Source organism: Coffea eugenioides, chromosome 2, assembly GCF_003713205.1.
Source record: "Coffea eugenioides isolate CCC68of chromosome 2, Ceug_1.0, whole genome shotgun sequence".
NCBI lineage: Eukaryota > Viridiplantae > Streptophyta > Magnoliopsida > Gentianales > Rubiaceae > Coffea > Coffea eugenioides.
This window is the reverse complement of record NC_040036.1, coordinates 68,263,092-68,281,340: the sequence shown is the minus strand read 5'-3', so window position 1 is coordinate 68,281,340 and position 18,249 is coordinate 68,263,092. Positions and strand designations below refer to the sequence as shown.

At 36.5% G+C, this 18,249-nt stretch overlaps 1 protein-coding gene across 4 annotated transcripts; it reads left to right on the top strand.

Moving 5' to 3' along the window:
* The first annotated feature begins 844 nt into the window (after window positions 1-844).
* LOC113763586 (5'-3' exoribonuclease 4) lies at window positions 845-17,949 on the top strand. 4 transcript variants are annotated; one of them, XR_003467367.1, is made up of 24 exons: window positions 845-1,072; window positions 4,429-4,531; window positions 4,612-4,688; window positions 4,759-4,950; window positions 5,118-5,237; window positions 5,396-5,458; window positions 5,544-5,693; window positions 5,812-5,976; window positions 6,211-6,288; window positions 7,605-7,691; window positions 8,251-8,331; window positions 10,167-10,262; window positions 11,256-11,326; window positions 11,775-11,903; window positions 12,468-12,544; window positions 12,630-12,670; window positions 12,765-12,839; window positions 13,587-13,738; window positions 13,842-13,946; window positions 14,032-14,107; window positions 15,168-15,250; window positions 15,589-16,476; window positions 17,071-17,174; window positions 17,255-17,949. XR_003467367.1 is itself a non-coding variant. In XM_027307430.1 (22 exons), the coding sequence occupies exons 1-22, from the start codon at window positions 866-868 to the stop codon at window positions 16,301-16,303; spliced, it is 2,943 nt and encodes a 980-aa protein (XP_027163231.1). In that variant the 5' UTR covers window positions 845-865; the 3' UTR covers window positions 16,304-16,901. The 4 variants fall into 4 exon arrangements, 1 of the variants encoding a protein (XP_027163231.1); XR_003467368.1 differs by having other exon boundaries at window positions 17,156-17,949; XR_003467366.1 differs by having other exon boundaries at window positions 17,071-17,949.
* Window positions 17,950-18,249: the final 300 nt, after the last annotated feature.

The window sequence follows — 18,249 nt, the reverse complement described above, 5'->3', positions numbered from 1 at the left end:
AAAAGAAGGTTTCTAGAATTGATAGTGGCAATTATAGAGTCCTTGTCACCTAAATAAAGTCACATTAGGTAGTTTCAATTTGAACCGTTTATTTTGAAATATTAACAAAAATTCTTGAAAATTTTAAGTTAACAGCTCGCACTTGAGAAGTTAACCATTTTTGTTTTTATTTTTTGAAAAACGAAGTTAACCATTTATATATAATATGAGCTATTAAAGATGGGTTCAAATTGGGCTGTCAATTAGTTTCTGCAGCTCCCAAACTCAAGTTTAGCTCAAAATGAGAATGAAAACAATAGAATATAAATTTCAATGCAACTTCAAATTATACGATATGTTTGGATAGGTATTATTTGCAAATAATTCTTTTAAGAAGCAAATAATTATTTGCTTGTATCACGAATATACTTTTTAATTTATTTATTTATTTATTTTTTCAATTATTTTTTCTCTCAAACACATTATACCATAAAATGTGTTACAGTAATTATTTCAATAATATTTCAAATAATCAACCATCTTAACACATTTTATATTTCAAAAAATAATCAATTTCTTTGACTTCATTATACTTATCGGGGCATTACCGTCCTTTCAAGTTATGACACCTGTCCGACATCTCTCAATCTACTATCATTGTATCGTCTTTTTATTCTTTCTTCAAAGCATAGAAAACCAGCTCCTGAATTATTCTCTCTAAAACCTTCACAACAGAAACTGTGTGTGTATAAATAGTTAAATACATATACACACGCACTACACACACTTCTTTTATATTAATTTAATCTCTGAGAGTTGGGGGGAGCTTTTTCTACAGTAGGTGGTGGTTGAAGAAGGGAGGCGGCAAAAAAAAAAAAAAGAAGGAATGGGAGTGCCGGCGTTTTACCGGTGGCTGGCCGATCGGTACCCGTTGTCCATCGTCGACGTGGTGGAGGAGGAGCCGAGGGAGGACGCAAACGGTGACGTTGTACCTGCAGATGTCTCGAAGCCAAATCCTAATGGAATAGAGTTTGATAACTTGTATTTGGATATGAACGGGATTATTCATCCGTGTTTTCACCCAGAAGGCAAGGTATTGTCGAAGTTTTAAGAAACTCAATTCTTTTTAATGATTATCAATTGGAGAAGTACATTTGTTGATTTCCCTGGTTTTTGATTGGTTTTCAATATTTTATTGTTTTGGAAAGTCTTGAATTTAGGGTTTTTTATTGGTGGGAAGAACGTTTGAAAGTTTAATATGAAAATAATGATGAGTAAGAGCCTGTGTTGGTGGGAGTGGCTTTTGATGAAGTGTTTATTGAATAAAAGAAGTCCCAATTTTGAACTTCATAATAAGTTATTTTTAAGCCGAAATGAAGATATGCTTATTAAATGTGTTGCAATCTTTTGTTGATTGAGTTTGTTAGGGTATCAGAACTTTGGACAGTCATACTTCCAATTCTGTGTAAAGCAGGTAGAGCATAGGGTTAAGGGTTGTGTTACGTTTAGAATGTTGTGGGTTTCTTGAGGGGTACCTGGAATAAGAACGTGGAATGTGTTTTCCAATTTAGTTTGGAGATCTGTTGGTAAGAATAGTCTGCTAGGTTAAAGTGGTAGGCCTTTTATTTGTGAGCAATACATGGTATGGATCCACACAAGTCCATACTTCTGTATTTGGGTGCAGACTACTCTTCACTAAACATTTGCCTGCTTCTGTGTTTGCCATAGTAACTATCTGTTGGAGAGAAGAATAGCGAATATTTGTGGAATGCTCATATGGCACTCTTAGTTTAGAAGTGAGGTCTTAGGTAGAGCTTTGTAATGTCATCTAGGTTGGAGAAAACATTCATCCTGAGGTTAAGTGGTGTCAGTTGCTGTGTGTTTAAATATCTTTGTCTAGTATCAAAAAGAGGGGGAAGTTCAATTTTGTGGAAAGCTAGGAGTCATGAAGGAGGAGGAAGGAAAATGATTAAGAAAAGGTAGGGAGGGAGCTGACAAAAAGAAAGGGAAGAGAAGAAAATTAGAAGAACTTAGTAGTTGGGGGGGGGTTGGGTTTGGGATGGGATTAACAAAGATGGAGATAAAAAAAAAGAAGAAAGTAGAACTGAAATTGTTGCTGACAGGTGGTTGGGGCTCGGGAAGAGGCAGAAGGAGGACTGAAGTGAAACAAAAGGGGAAAATGGGAGGACTGAGATAGAGGACTTTGGAATATGTGGCATTGGGGTGTGGGGGTGTGGAGTATGAGAAGGCTTGGAGATAAGTCTTAAATGACAAAAAAAAAGTGTACATCTTGGTGATTAATTGCTTCTTGGCATGGAAGATAACTGAATTTGAGGAATTGAGACTAGAGTTTCGGAGTTGAAACTTATTGCCGTAAGCCATCCTAGTGCTCTTGAGGCATTTATGATCCCATGCTTTGGTCCCCTGTTGGACATTTAACGAATTCAATGGTGGAGAATAAATGTCCAATTGCTGAAATAAATAAGAATGAATGGAATCTTTAAAAGATAATAGTGTGGTTTTCTTTTTTATATTTATATTTGCACAGTTGTTCACTGAACAGTGGCTGCTTTTCATGTTCCCAGTGCTGTGGGATTTAAGGTCTGAAAACCAATACCTCTGACTCACTTTATTTGTGCTTAGCCTAGAGTTTGGCTAAAAAGGTTGTTGATTCTACAATGTCCATAGGTTGAGGATATACACTTCAGTATTCAAGTGAAATTTTCTATTTTCTTTTATTTAGACTACTAACTGAAGTATGGGGAACCTGTTGGTAGATATTGGTCGATATTTAAATATTAATATTTTTTTTCATTGAAAAGTTTTCGTGCTATATGCATTATCTAAAAATCGTGAATTTGATTTTTGTTATGTTTTATTTGAACTGAATTGTTCTATTTCCCTTTGTTTTTGCTATGTCCTTTTTTCTCCGTTGCATCATTTACCTGGAAAAATAACGCAACAGTCTCTGGTTGTGGAACCATGCTAGACAACATGAATACTCTTGAGTTGATCTGTTAACGATACATCTTGAAAAGAAATTAATAACAAAGAGGATTTTGGAAGTTGAAAATGAAAGTTATCTTATATGAGCATAATCAGCATTTTTCTCATCAATTAATCCGTTTTTCCTGGAACTTTAGATTTTGATTGGGCATATAGAGACTATAATTTACACACACAGGCATCTGTCTCCTTTTGTGTCTATGTAAATATAAGTATATACACTTGGTCTTACCTGTGGATTAATTTGTCTTAGCAGACATTATTTTACAATAAGATAGATACTGCCTATGATTTGGTAACCTTTTGTATCTACTATCTTCGAAGGCTGTCATGTTAGTAGGCCTCTCTCTTGCGACTTGTGTAATTAGATGAGATGTTGCTGCTATAATTTGGAGATGCACAATGTCTTGAAGCATTGAAAATGAATATTTTTCTAATGCAATATGTCAATAATTTTTTACTCCCTCTGCCCATTTTAATGTCATATTTTTCTTTTGGTTTTTTTGGGAAATGTGTCCACCAAAATTGGCTAACAAAAACTTCAGAACTTTCCGGTTCATGATGCCTCTTGATTGCCATTGCTGTAGTTTGCAAGAAACTGAGATGAGTTCTTTAGCGTATGTACTCCATATGTGTGACATTCAGAGATATGCACTTGTGCAGGTTTGGCAAACAAGCACATTCATTTATCTGGAGTTTCACATAGATCAATGGGCCCCTCAAGTTTAGCTATGTAATTGGAAGTAGTAGAAATGACAGACAATCCACATTGTAATAAACTTTACAAAAGGTGAAAATGGAAATAAAGCCACCAGTGCCTGGCAATCTTTGCAATGTTGCTAAAAAGTTGGATTTATGAAAGCAACCCACTATTTTGGGATTGAGTGAGTAAATTGTACGACTGGAATATTGTCTGTTAATTTTTCTGTGAAATTTTCTACTCAATAGTAAAGGGGTTCTTTTCATGTATGGCCTTCATTAGCCCTTCTGTATAATCCAATGTCCGAATAAGTACGTAAAGTTTTTCTTAATTTATGGAGAGCCTCAAATCTAGAGTTTTTCTATATTGTGTATGGTCTGAGATTTTTATTTTACTTTTATTTTTTTGGGTTTCATTTGGGGACATATTTATTGGTGCTTTTTTCATGTTGACTTCACATTTGATGCAGCTCTTGGATAAGTCTATATGGCTGTGGATCTGTGGTTGAATGTCTAGCAATTGTATTTATGAAACGTAATGATGTTTATGAAGTGTCAAGTACCAGCTACATAGTTATTTACATGAAGTTGGTACACATAATTGAAATTGATAGCTCTAAGAGACGTCTCTAGGATTTATCAATTGTATATTGAGCAGTTGATTCTTGCAAAAGCTTTCCTAATATGTGTTTTCTAGCTTTTTTGTTTAGTTTAATGAAGCGTGGCTTTGTCTTGTATGTACAGCCTGCGCCGACCACCTATGATGATGTCTTCAGATCAATATTTGATTACATAGACCACTTATTCTCACTGGTTCGCCCAAGAAAGCTTCTTTATATGGCAATTGGTAAGTAAAGAAATTGTCCTTCTCAGTGTTCTATTTGGAATTGGACCCTCTGTGTCTTAAATTTGTTATTTCTTCTTTAGATGGCGTTGCTCCTAGGGCTAAAATGAACCAGCAACGATCTAGGCGTTTTAGGGCTGCTAAAGATGCTGCTGAAGCTGTAAGAATTCTTTCATCTCACTTTTGAAAGTAGAAGAAGTTTTAGTCATGTAGTCTAGTTCCTCCTCCAGGAAGCTGAAGAAGAAAGGTTGAAGAAAGAATTTGAGGTTGAGGGGGCTAATTTATTGCCAAAAGAGAAGCCCGAGACATCTGATTCAAATGTCATCACCCCTGGTACTCCATTCATGGCGGTGCTTTCTGTAGCGCTTCAGTATTATGTACAGTCTAGGTTGAACCACAATCCTGGCTGGAGGTTTACAAAGGTGCGATGTTAGAGCTTTACAAATTCCTTTCCCTGATCAGTCTTTGAAAATTAGATGATCCTGCAGAGTGATCTTTTCGGGTTCTATCTTCAAAATATTTCTGGTTTTCAGGATACTTTGTCATCTCTTAATTAATTTATGGGGCTGCATTGGGTGCTTATTTGAAGGTTATTCTTTCTGATTCAAATGTTCCTGGTGAGGGAGAGCACAAAATCATGTCATATATTCGTTTACAACGTAATCTTCCTGGCTTTGATCCAAACACCCAACATTGTCTATATGGTCTGGTGAGTTATATAATTGTTACTTGCTTTGCCTTCATTTTTAACGTCATTGTTTCATTTCTTTGCATACTTTTTTAGCTTTAACAATTGGCCTGATGGATCTGGTTTGTAATTCTGTGATGGTAATGTCTGAAGCAATTTTTTGATTTGTCTGAACGTAGGATGCTGATCTGATTATGCTGTCTTTAGCTACACATGAAGTCCACTTTTCTATATTGAGGGAGGTAAGTGTGGCATTATTGTGTAGACTGTTGTAGGGATTCTTTCTGTAAACGTTTAATACTCTGAATCTCTCCATGGATGGTACAGGTAATTACTCCACCTGGGCAACAGGAAAAATGTTTTTTATGCGGTCAAGTTGGTCATTTGGCAGCTGAGTGTAATGGTGCGGGTAGTGGGTCTAAAGATGCAAATGGGAATTTGGTAAATGACGTTCCTATTCACAAGAAAAAGTATCAGGTGGGGTAATCAATTATGAGCTTAAAGTTTGACGTTTCATGTTCAAGTCTCTTTCCATTTATTGTTGTTGTATTATGGAACCCTTCTTACTTCTTGTCACCCTTTATTTATTTGGCAGTTCCTCAACATATGGGTTTTACGTGAGTACTTGCAGTATGATTTAGAGATAGTCAGCCCTCCATTTGCGTTAGACTTTGAAAGGCTGGTGGATGATTTTGTGTTTTTGTGCTTCTTTGTTGGCAACGACTTTCTACCTCATATGCCTACATTAGAAATTAGAGAGGTATGTGTCACTGAGCCAGCTATTAGAAGCGGTTATTGCTGTGACTAGTCTCTGCGCAATTGTTTGATATTGTCATATATTGTTGTTATGTATATATGTATTACTAGGATCGTGGTACATTGATATCATAGAGATTACATAACTCGTTAGATAGTGGGATATTCTTTCGCTAGTTTGTGGCTTCCTTGGTGCTTTCTCTATTTAGCTGTCACTAAATTTTTTTAAGTCCAATAGGGGGCTATCAATCTGCTGATGGTTGTATACAGAAGGGAGTTCACGGCAATGGGTGGTTATCTTACTGAAGAGGGTGAGGTAATTTTCTGTTCTTCTAGTGGCTTTAATATTCTTGATTAGTGGCCATCCTCTTTTTTGATGACACATACCTGCATTATGACTAGAATTAATGATGTCTGAAATGGTAAAACCTCAATAATCCTTGTTACTTTAGGGAAAAAGAAAAGCAAAATAATTGTATGGGTGACTATTTGAGATTTATTAGGTGCAAAATGCCAATTTTGCTTAAAAGTTAATTCCAGATGAATACCATCTAATGGTGGTTAGATGTTGAGTACAAATTTGGGTGTCCTTGCTCGCTTTGGTTTTGGGTTCCCTGGTTGCTTGGTGGCTCTTAAAATTCTCATTAGAGCTCATAGTGGTACTTAAGATTCGGTCTGCAAATAGGTGTTATTGGATCTCCTAATAGAGGGTTGTTTGGTGCTGAAAGGCAATGCTTTATCATGAGATTTCTGGCTAGCCAATCTGTCTTTCTCCTTTTTGGCCTCAGAAAGATAATATTGTCAATGCTATTTCCATTGCCATGGACTGGACTGGAATTCGGTCCCTTTTTTGAGTTGATATTTCAAAATGAGAAGAGGATATAATGTAGAGTGAAAGTTTTGGACTGTAGATTATAGGTGCCCTCATGGTGCAGAGATGTCTGTGTGTGGTTCATCAAATTTTAAAATCAAACTCATGTGCCAAACAAGCCCCAAGATTTCCTGCACGATGCTTTGTCGGAAATCTTAACAATTTGATCTTTTGATGAATAACATGATTTCTTGCATCTGCATCTACATGCTTTGTGCTTTGGCTGACTTAAATGGCAGACCTTTGTACTATGGACAACTTAAATGGTAGATCTTGTGGAAAGAAAGTATAGTACAAAGATTGAGGTTAGAGAGTGGAAAAACAATTTGATATGACCTTTTGATTGCTCTTTCTTCTATTTTTTTCTTAAATTGACAAGTGAGAGTTCTCATAATGTCCGCACAATATGTAGATGAAATTAAGGGTTAATTGAATGAATTTATTTTCCGGATTGTGTTAATGCAAGTATAGTTCTACAAGTAAATCTGTTAGGCGCATCTGCAGTATAACTACATGCATAATTGTGACGTATGGTGTACAATTTATATTTGTTAGTTCTTAAAATCATTCTCTTCTCGTATATTAGCACCTTACAACTTTTAGCTCTTATGGTGCTTATTTGTGTGTATGTTCTTTGTTAAATACCATAAATTTATCAGAACAGGATGTTCAAGGTGGACTAGTTTGGTCCTTTAACTTACTTTAATGAAGTGGTTCTATTTAAGTGACAGGTTTTGCTTATTGTTTCCCCTGCATTTCAGGTTCTGCTGGACAGAGTTGAACACTTTATTCAGGCTGTTGCTGTTCATGAAGATCAAATTTTTCAAAAGCGTGCTCGTATACAGCAGGTGCTTGTGATTGTTTTAATTCTGAAGCCTATTCATGAGCATCTTAATGAATTAGCTAATATGCTGAGTTTTCCCCCCTTTATAGTTCAAAAAATTACTCTTCTTCACACTTACTAGTAGGTTCTTGCCAAGGATGTCTATGTCTGATCACCCACCATATACCTGATGCTTTAATATCTGTCGAGGACTTGAAGTTATTATTTCAGAATAGGTTATTTGCAGGGATGCACTAGCTTTATTTCCTTCCTATTTTTTCTGTCTCAGCTATTACTTCCTGGGGAAATCTAGGTTTCTTTTCTCCTTCATAGTGATTTTGATGTAGTTTTTGTGTTTTTATGTTATTTTGACAAATATTTTTTCAAACATGATTTGTTGGTAATCTTTTGTTAATTATGTTTCATCAACTGATTATGAACCTTTGAGTCAGATCTCCTTCTGCTACTTAATAGTTAGCTGAATTGTTTAGGGTTTGTATCACCTGCACCATCCAGCATTATAGTTGCCTAGTTTTATGTAAGTTTTAGTTTTTTGTTATTTATAACCGTAGTTGCTATTTCAGGCCATAGAGAATAATGAAGAGATGAAGCTTAAAGCAAGAGGAGAGAGCAACGAGGAGCCCCAGGCTCAAGTTGTGGATAAGGTACAACAAATTAGATGAGGATTCTGTCGGTTCTCTGCTATTTCCACTTTGATTCACATTGGACAAGGCCTCTTAACTACACATGTCATTTTGGGGGAAGGTTTGCTGGAGCAGGAAGGCTTGCAGTTTTAGTCTACTTGTTTTCAACTTCCTGTCTTCTTCTATGCATGTTCACTTTTCTTTTAATGTGTTAGCATCACATTCTAATGCTTAATGTTGTCAATGCTTTTTTCCACCTCTGATTAGTTATTCTGCATTGTTTGTTGTTCACATTAGGTTTTGAGTGTTGCCAAAATAGAAAATTGGATGGAGGGAGAGATATACATGATTTACTGTTGGAGTTTGTTTCTAAGTAGGTGGAGAGACAGCTTGTGAGTGTTGTCCAGATAGAATTGGATGGAGAAAAAATATATAAAATTACTGTTGGAGTTCGTTTTAAAACTTAGGTAAGTAGGTGGGGACAGATCTTGGATATGAGGAAAAAGCTTACGCAGAGTGCTGATAAAACCTGAGGGTCTGTTTGGCAGGGCTGTTTTAGAAATGGAAAGTGTCCAAAAACACTAACTAGAGTAATTGGTAAAAACACTTTAAAAAAATAGAAAATAACTGACAACCTCGTCTCCCCCCCCCCCCCCCCCCAATAAAAAACAAAAGTAAAAGACCCAAAAACACGCATGAAAACACCCGCCTCCCTTTATCCACCAGCCACGCTCCATCCTCCTTTCATTTCCCTTCTTCTACCTGTCACCCCCTTCCTTCCCGTCTTCTCCCCCACTTCCTTCCTCCTTCCCTTTCTCTCCTCCCTCCTTCCAGCGACACACACACACCCCCCCGGGACCCGCCCCCAAAAAAAAAAAAAATCCCCGATCTGGTCGATCGGGCTTTTTTTTTGGGGGGGGGGCGATTGCGAGAAGGGGAGGTGCGAGGGGAAAAAGGGGAGGGGAAGGGAGGGGAGGAGGGTGGTAGGCATAGGGAGAAGACGGGAAGGAGGGGATGGAGGTGGGTGGTGCGTGGAGGGTGGAGGGGTTTTACCACCATGTTTTGAATCACATAAAACACCCTAAAAAGCACCAAATATCTTTCCAAAACAATTGTTTTGGACAGACAGCAATATTGTCCTAAAATAACTATGCTGAGCAACGGTGAAATTTTAGACAAACACCTAATAAAAAATCAACCAAGCGGACCATGATTAAATTCTAAGTGAATGTACACAAAATGTACTTTAAAAGTTTGAGAAACTTCTCCATCCAGCCTTCTTTACTTAAAAAGTCATCTATGTAAAATTTTTTGACTTTAGCATGTAATTTCATCTTTGTATCTCTTTTCTAAGGAATCTTATCTCAGATATTGACATTGGTATGAATGCTCACTGACTCATCCAATCATTTTACCTTATATTGTTTATGACTTGGCTAAAAGCTTAGATGGTTGGACCTAAATATAACTAAAACCAGAAAGAGAAGAATGGGAGTGGAATATGTCAATTCCTGTACAATATAAGTTCCTAAATGTATATTTCTAGGTAGTTTTCAAATCGAAAGGGAAAAAGTGGGTTTTTTTTTTTTATGAGTTGATATAATGCCTCAAGTCAAGCTCTGAGATATAAACTTTTCTTTAGATGAGGAAGAATTGGATTGCAAATGGGTACTTTTTTGTGTTTATGGATAAATTATTGTGAAAAAAAGAAGTCAAGGCTTGCATGCCATCCTTATGCCTTGTATTGGTGGTGTTTTTGTAATTAGGACTGCAGTAATGCTAATGCTGGGACTAATTTTTATTTATGCGTCTCCGCTTTTGTGTAGTTATTTTGGTCATTTACCTTTCTCTTTCAGGTAAAGTTAGGGGAGCCTGGTTACAAAGAAAGGTACTATTGTGAGAAATTTGGAGTATCAAAGCCAGTGGAGATTGATGAAGTCAGAAATGATGTAGTAAGTTTCTTGAGTCCTTCTATTTGCTTTAATGAAGAACGAATCGAAATCTTCCTTATTTTAATGCTTCCATTTGTTGGATTTTTTGTTTTTTGGTTCTTCTTTGCACACCAGTGTCATCGTACTCGAAGTAAGATTTCCCTGATATGTCAATATTACAAGTCCATCTATTTTGGAAGGAAATAACCTCTTCTGCTTATGAATGACACTCTATAAATGAGGAAATTACTCCTATGTAAATCAGGAAGTATAAAGTACTGTTGAAAACAGTCCGTATGAGATCTGCCATTTTTCTATCTCAATCTTTGGTGAATATATTTGCACTACACATCCCTTTTAAGTGCGAAATTTACCATGTAATATGCAACTCTAATTCTTTGTAAAGCCAGTTCTGGCATGAAGAAAAACTTGCAAAATGCTAGTGGAATATTTCTCTAGTGGAATAATTGTTTAGGAAGTATAAGTAAAAAGTTTGATTTAACATAGAAAGCAAGTTGTCGATGAGTGGCATTGGTAGGTAAAACAAATAGTGAAATATTGGTCTAGGATTGTGTGCCTCAGAGTAGCATATTGGAAACTAAATGACATGATTCTTCCTTCTTTTTGGCCCTCCATCCAGTCTCTCGCTTTCTTTTCCCCTTCCAGTTTTGGTCTTTAGGTTGTATTAAGGCCTTGATTTTAGGTTGTATTTAGAAACATTGTATCTTGTTTTTTTTATAGTTCTTGTTCTTCTTGATGTTTAGTTTATATTTTTATTCCTTTTGCTGTCTTTTGAACTCTATTGCTAATCTTCTAATTACCCTAGGAAAGGTTCATTGCAACTCCACTTTAATAAAAGGAATAAAAATAGTTGATTGTATGTCATTGTAGTTCCTCATTTCTGCTTGTATATCTTCTGTATTTGCTTGAGATGGAAATGTTGTATTTAGAGATAACTTAAGTGCCATGTTGATGCCTGTGATAACATACAAGATGATGCAAATTATTGTGCAGGTTCAGAAGTATGTGGAGGGGTTATGCTGGGTGTGTCGGTATTACTACCAAGGTGTCTGCTCATGGCAATGGTTGGTTTTTTCATTAGGCAACAATATTATTTTTCCAGTTGTACTAGACTCTGTGTATTGGATGTTTGACATCTGATGTTTGTTTGAATAAGATTGGGATGGTGATGCAACAAAGTGTATCCATGTGGTTATTTATTCTGACCTGAATGGAATATCTGACATCATCTATGCTATCATGACCACTAAGTGTCTTATGGGGATATTTGTATATTATTTTTGTTTCCTATATGATTTATCTTTTCTTCCTTTATCTTTGGGTGCAAGGGTAAGAAGTTTGTTTCAATCAATTTCACTCAGTTTTTCTGTCTTGCAATCTTGCTAGTAGGGGACACTGTTTAATGTTGGTTTATGGGTCTGGCTTTTTTTTTTTCCTTTTCCTTTTCATGTTCCTTTATGCATTAAATTAAAAGTTGAATTTTGTATTTTTTTTGCTCGGTTTTTGTTTCAGGTTCTATCCATATCATTATGCTCCATTTGCTTCTGACCTTAAAGATCTAGCTGATTTAGAGATTACATTTTTTCTTGGGGTGCCATTTAAACCCTTTGATCAGCTCATGGGTACCCTGCCAGCTTCAAGGTCCTTCTCCCTCTCTCTTTCTCTCTCTCTCTCTCTATATCTCCCCCTCCTTCCCTCTCTCCCTCTTCCTCCCTCTCCCTCTCCCCTAGGGCTGAAAGATGAACCTAGCTACTCGATACTCGAATTGAGTTTGGTTGGGTAAGAGCTTGTTTGAGAATTGAGATTGGTTCGCTAATTAGTCAAATCAAGCTTGAACAGCATTTTACGTTCGATAAATTTTCAAGCTTGGTTCAAACTTGGCTTGATTAGCATAAGAGTGAAGCTTATAGGTAAAAAACTCGGACTACTTGAGCTCGGCTTGATAAATGCTCGTTTGAATTTGGCTTAATGTATAAACAGACCAAGCTTGAACACAATGTTAAACTCAATAAAATAATCAAACAAACTTGAACATTAGGATGTTCAGTTTGGTAAGACTGATGTACAATCACCTGCATGCACTTTTATAGGTTATTGCAGATTGGACTTGTCTCTCGTTTTTGTTTGTTGTAGTTCTTTTATTTGATTCTATTAGTTCTTCTATTGTTTTGTTGTTTACAACATGCTCCTCGTTCGAATTGCCAGTTCAAGTGCTCTTCCTGAGAAGTACAGGAGCTTAATGACTGATCCATCATCGCCTATTATACATTTCTACCCATCTGGTAATGCTAGTTGACTATTTGTATTTAATTCAGTACTTTCCTTCTGTACCGTCAGAAATAACTTCATCTCTCCAAACAAGTGCAGATTTTGAAGTTGACATGCATGGGAAGCGATTTGCCTGGCAGGTATACCTTGATATTCCTTTTATTATGAAGTCACCTTTTTAGATGGATGGCATCACGAGTAGGAGTGACACTCATTTTCTTCTGTAATAATCAGGGTGTTGTGAAGTTGCCATTCATTGATGAGAACAAATTGCTTACTGCTACAAAGAAACTTGAAGATTCGTTAACGGTATGGATAAGTAATTATTGTTTCCGTTACCCTTTTTCTATTGTTCATAGACAACAGAAGTGTGTTTCTGAACTCATGCTGTCATTATATTTGCAATCCATGTGGTCTTTAAACAAGACTTGGAGGTGCTTACGAAATGGAGTCATTTAGGTTGTGCTCTTTGTGAGTTTGGTTAGGATTTCTAGACGTGGGATTAGTTTGTGGCTACAACTTCCTCACCAGGACAATCAAAGAATGGTGGCCTTGGACTTAACGGGCCTAAGGAAGAGTGCAGGCAGTGTCCACAATGTTATATCCGGTCCCTTTGTAATTTGTAATAATGTTTATGAAATATTACCTGGTTTGACAGTTTCGGTTTTTCATAGTTAATTATAAATCTAGATGTATGTAGACTTTCTGTGGTGGAGTTCAACTAGTAAGATGCTGCTGAAGCCATAAAAAAAACTTGTGCAAATGTGTTGTTCTTTTTTCATTTTTTGGGAAAAAAATAAAAGATTTTTGGGCTCTGGAGTTCTAAAAAATTAACCATGTTTATTAATTAATTAGTTGACAAACAGCAAGGTGGGTACCTGGTGGGGAAATTGTTAAAAATGTTATGTAATTCTTGACGTCCATGAAGGACTAGTAAATTGAATCTTTCTCAGCCTTAATATATCTGAAATGCCTTTGATTACAGAGCTTGCTTCTACAATTTCATGGTTTTGTTGTGGAATGCAACTTGTGTTCATATATATCTGGTCTTTGCAGGAAGAAGAGCGACATCGTAATAGTGTGATGTGTGATTTGCTCTATGTCCACCCCCTCCATCCTCTCGGTCCACATGTTCTGTCATACTATCACCTGTCTGGTTTAGTGCCTCTAAAAGAGCGGCACCCTTGCGCTATTGGCACCAATGCAAGGTTGGCCAGCCAACAATGCTGTTAATATTTTTCATCTTTTATCTTGGAAAGTGATTGCACCAACTTGCTGTGTGACACTTGGTTTTGATCTATGTTTTTGCAGTGGTGGAATGAATGGATTTATGTGGTTAACTGAGAGGAATCGTAAGACACCAGTAGTTCCTTCCTCAGTTAATGGATTTCCAGATATCATCAACAATGAAACACTGTAGGTCTTTTTGTTTCTTCTTTTCTTTAACTATAAAAGAGAGAATGCAATTGTTTAAGTTCTCTGTTCTTCTTTCATCTTTCAGAAATATAACCTATTTGAATCCGTTACCTCATAAGCACATCCCAAGGCCTCCTGATGGTACAGTATTTCCTGAAAAGGTATGTTGTCTGATGTGGGTCACTTCCATACAGCCCTCGCTTTAGAATATCCATCTTTTGGGAGGACAAACTCCCCATGTGATTGCTAATTTCCTTTTATTGTGGCAGTCTCTTATACTATAGTTGTTTTAATTTCTTGAAGTAGTGGGCTAATTTTCTTTGTGGCTTTAGCTGGCCCTTTTAATGTGTTGGGCGTTAGCCTTGACAACAAACTGACCGAAATTCAAAAGTTTCACCTTTTGAGAGGTATATTTTTCTAAGAATTTGAGGTATTAATTGAATAAATCAACTTTTAGATAATATAAGAGTGATCCAAATTAGTATTCCATTATTTATCAATAATACTAAATTTTAAATAATTGGAACTACATTTTATTTTTGGTGCTATATTTTTTAATCCATTTTTTTGGCAATCTAAACCAGTAATACAAAACCTTGAATCCCTTTCTTTACTTTCCATTTCTCTGAATCCCAGTGAACTGTAATAACTCTTCTTTCCATTTCTCTTAAACCAATAAATTGTAAGAAGCACACTGATCAAAGATTAAGGGAGATAATTCAATTAGTTTTAGGAAAATGAAGGTTTTTTTGGGTTTTAATGCTGATTTTATGGCAGTTATGAGTATTATAAATAAGCAGACGCTCGAGTCAATTCCAAGCTGCTACTTCTGTAGTAGATATTTCAAGAAGAAAACTTCTAATTGTAAGAAGTCCTGTTTGATCTGGTATGCTTTGAGCACTGCCACATCCAGGGTAATTTTGCTTTGAAATGTCTGGTCTTGGGCCCAGCTTTTTTGGGATTGCCAATTTTTTTTTTCAAAAAATGTTTTGGAAATGTTCCCTTGAAACATTTCCCAACTACCTTTTTATTTTTCCAACAACATTTTGTCTCATATACATCACATTTGAATATGTACTACATTGTTATCTTTCTAAACTCTCATAATAAATGCAATCCAAATGCTTCTGTCCTAGTTGTAGCTACTATGCTAATTCTGTTTTGAGTTGCTTGATGTTTCCTTGTTCATATTAAAGCAGCCTTTGCTATGTTCAACTATAGGTCCTAAGAGCAATTGACATTAAACCATTCCCTGTGTTATGGCATGAAGATGTTGGTAGCAAGCGCCAGCTAGGAAGAAATAGGTAAAGTGCATTTTGATAAGAGGCCTGTGTTATTCATTTGCTTTTGGTTTTTGAACTTGTTTTTAGAATTCTGCTGGATTTATTCATTTGTAAAAGCTAATTTTGAAATTTATGCCACATTGAAAAGTTCATTCATTCTTTGAAGGTGATTTTTTATGATCTGTTGAACTATGCGGCAACCTAATTGGGGAAAAATCAATTTCAAGTAATTAGTGTTGTTTGCCTTCTTTAGCTGTCTAATTTAGTCTTGTGAGGATAGTCACCTTTCGTATCATATAACAATTTATGCTCTCAATGACATTATTATTTGTGTATTCATGATTTTTTCTGTTTTACAGGCCACAGGTAACTGGAGCAATAGCTGGTCCTTCGCTGGGTGAAGCAGCACACCGTCTACTTAACAACACACTCAATATAAATTCCAACTATAATTACTCTGGGGTGAGGGCACAAAAGGCTAACCAGAATTTCCCAAGAAACCATCTTACAGATAGGCCGAGACCTGCTGGACCATCAGGATATGAAAGGGGCTTCTCTGAGCAAATGACTTATCGAAGCGCTCTGGGCAACGATGCAGTAAATAAGCCTAGGCCTCCTGGACAATCTGGATATGGAGGCTTTGTTGGGGAACCAAATTATGTCAATGGATATCATAATTCTCGGGGCATGTTGGGTGGTCAGGGATATGCTTCTTCACCATTTGAGTTGCAGAGCTACAGGCAAAATTTCAGGGCACAATGTCGATATCCAAGTCAAGATCAGTATTACAACTTAAGGAATGGAATGACTACCCTGACAATTGAAACTGGCGGTCGAACAAGGCCAAATGCTGCATTTTCTCCAAGGATGCCAAATTCAGTGCAGTCATCTAATACAGGCCACATTCATGTGCAGAATGTCAGTCCACTTCCATCACCTCCTTCAAAGTGGATCAGCAAACCTGCTGCTGGAACAGCTTCAGGATACGAGAAGCAAGTGAAAAAAGTTTATCAAGTCAAAAGCCGACCCAGTCAGAATTCATCTGATATAGGATCCAGTAATGCTGTTGCATAGGTTGGACTGTTTGCTGATGTCAAGTGGACCTTTACGTAATCTGTTTCAGTAGAGCAAGGATGTCAAAATATTTGGTGCATGAGTACAGGTCCTAGACTCTGGATGAAACAATTACGAACAGTTCGAAGCTTGTCGCTATGTAATCTTGTTTCAGAGAAATATCAGAAACAACGGTATGAATCAGATTCTACAGCACTTCATTTGTTGTTGTCTTCCTATTGCTTCTTCTCACTTTGGTTCTTAGGGGAGAGATTTTTCTTTTTCCCTTATTTTTTTGCGGTTTTTTGGGTTTCGGGGATCTTTTGGTTGTGGGTTGGGATGGTAATACCTTTTAGGTTCCTCCTATGTATAATCACCAGGGGGTTTTTTATTCACCCTGACATGTATGTTCTACTTGGTTGGATAGGGTAGGATAGTTTCTCAGCCTGCCTTCTCTTCCCATCCATTTATACATACTGGTTGTGGAAGAGAATTGTAAAGTACCATGTGTGTGGCAGTTTCCACAAATGTGCAGCATCATCAGTTAACATTTTAAGAAGATATATTTAATTCTTTGCTAATTGACTGCTACAGTTCATTATGTATGTTCAGTTGTGATTATTAATAACCTTGGTCGTGCGAGTAACAATGCAAATGTGCATCGGAATCTTTCTTCTTAAGCTCCTTTTGTCTGAACTAAATATGCTTGAGAAAAATAGTACTCTTAGAAGTGTACGTAGAGCAGTTTCATGGCATTCTGTTTGACGAAAACGTTCTGGTATGTGCAGCTTGGTCTTCTGGTGCAGTTTGCGCTTTTAGATGTCTCCACGTTACTTGCTTTGCTTCTAGTGATTTTATTGAAGAATATTGCAGATGTTCGTTACCTGAGTTGGTAATGCACGAGGATCTCCAATAGTGTTTTATCTCACAAAAGAACTTACTCTCTGAACATAGACTTGCTGTTAACAACAGGGTATCATAAGCAAGATATACATGCTCGGTCGCTCTCATGTTTCCTATCATTTGCCCATGTGGTGCGGCGGGGCTTGGAGATTTCAGTGTTATTCACAATCAACAGGAGTATTCTAAACAGCTTGTGCGCTACAAATAGAGAAACTTCAGTTAAGTTTCTGTTGTAGGAGCATCCAAGATAAAAAATCCAAGAAACAAAGCCAGATTTGAAGTGATATCCAAAAGACGCAGGAGCAACAGACAACCTAAGTTCCATACCATTTGCCATTAGCTTGGCATCTTCTGAGCCTACTCTCCATACTGTAAGCTGGTATCAGTGGCCAAATTTAGGTTCTCATTAATGATTTTAGCTACTCATGAAGGAATCTGTCTACGCAGGTATTGTGTAAATCTTACTAGATGTGGAAGGTGCAATTTAAGAAAATCGTTGTTATATTCGTTTGCTAGATGCAGGCTAGCTTTCATAATGCTTACAATATGCACATCACTACCAGACGAGATGTGGTACCCCTTAGATCTACCTTTCTCCTTTCCAGTTGTGTAACTGTTTTAAGGGTAAGCAACAAAAGTCATGGAGAAACAAGCTAACCAATTTTTGACTTGAATATTTGATTAGTTTCTTCCAGTCAAAACTGGGATACTTTCCAGGCGAAGGCTTTACACCAAAGGAAGCAAAATCTGCAAAACTATGATCAAGAAATATGTTATAGTACTTGAACGTCTGGGCAATTGTTTCTCGCGATGGATTTTTTATCTTACTTTCTGTATCACTTTCTATTTTATTTTTTATTATATTGCTATTTCTCTTTTGTAAACATCGTATTTAAATTCTTTTTTGTTTCTTTAAAATCTAACAACTATTAATTGAGCCAAGAAAAGAATACAATAGTTTCAAAAAAGCAATATATAGTAGAAAATTAAAAAATATAACAGGAAATTCGTAAAAAATCTCATTATTTTTTTTTGTGTATTTTGACTTTTTGAGTTTGTTTGAT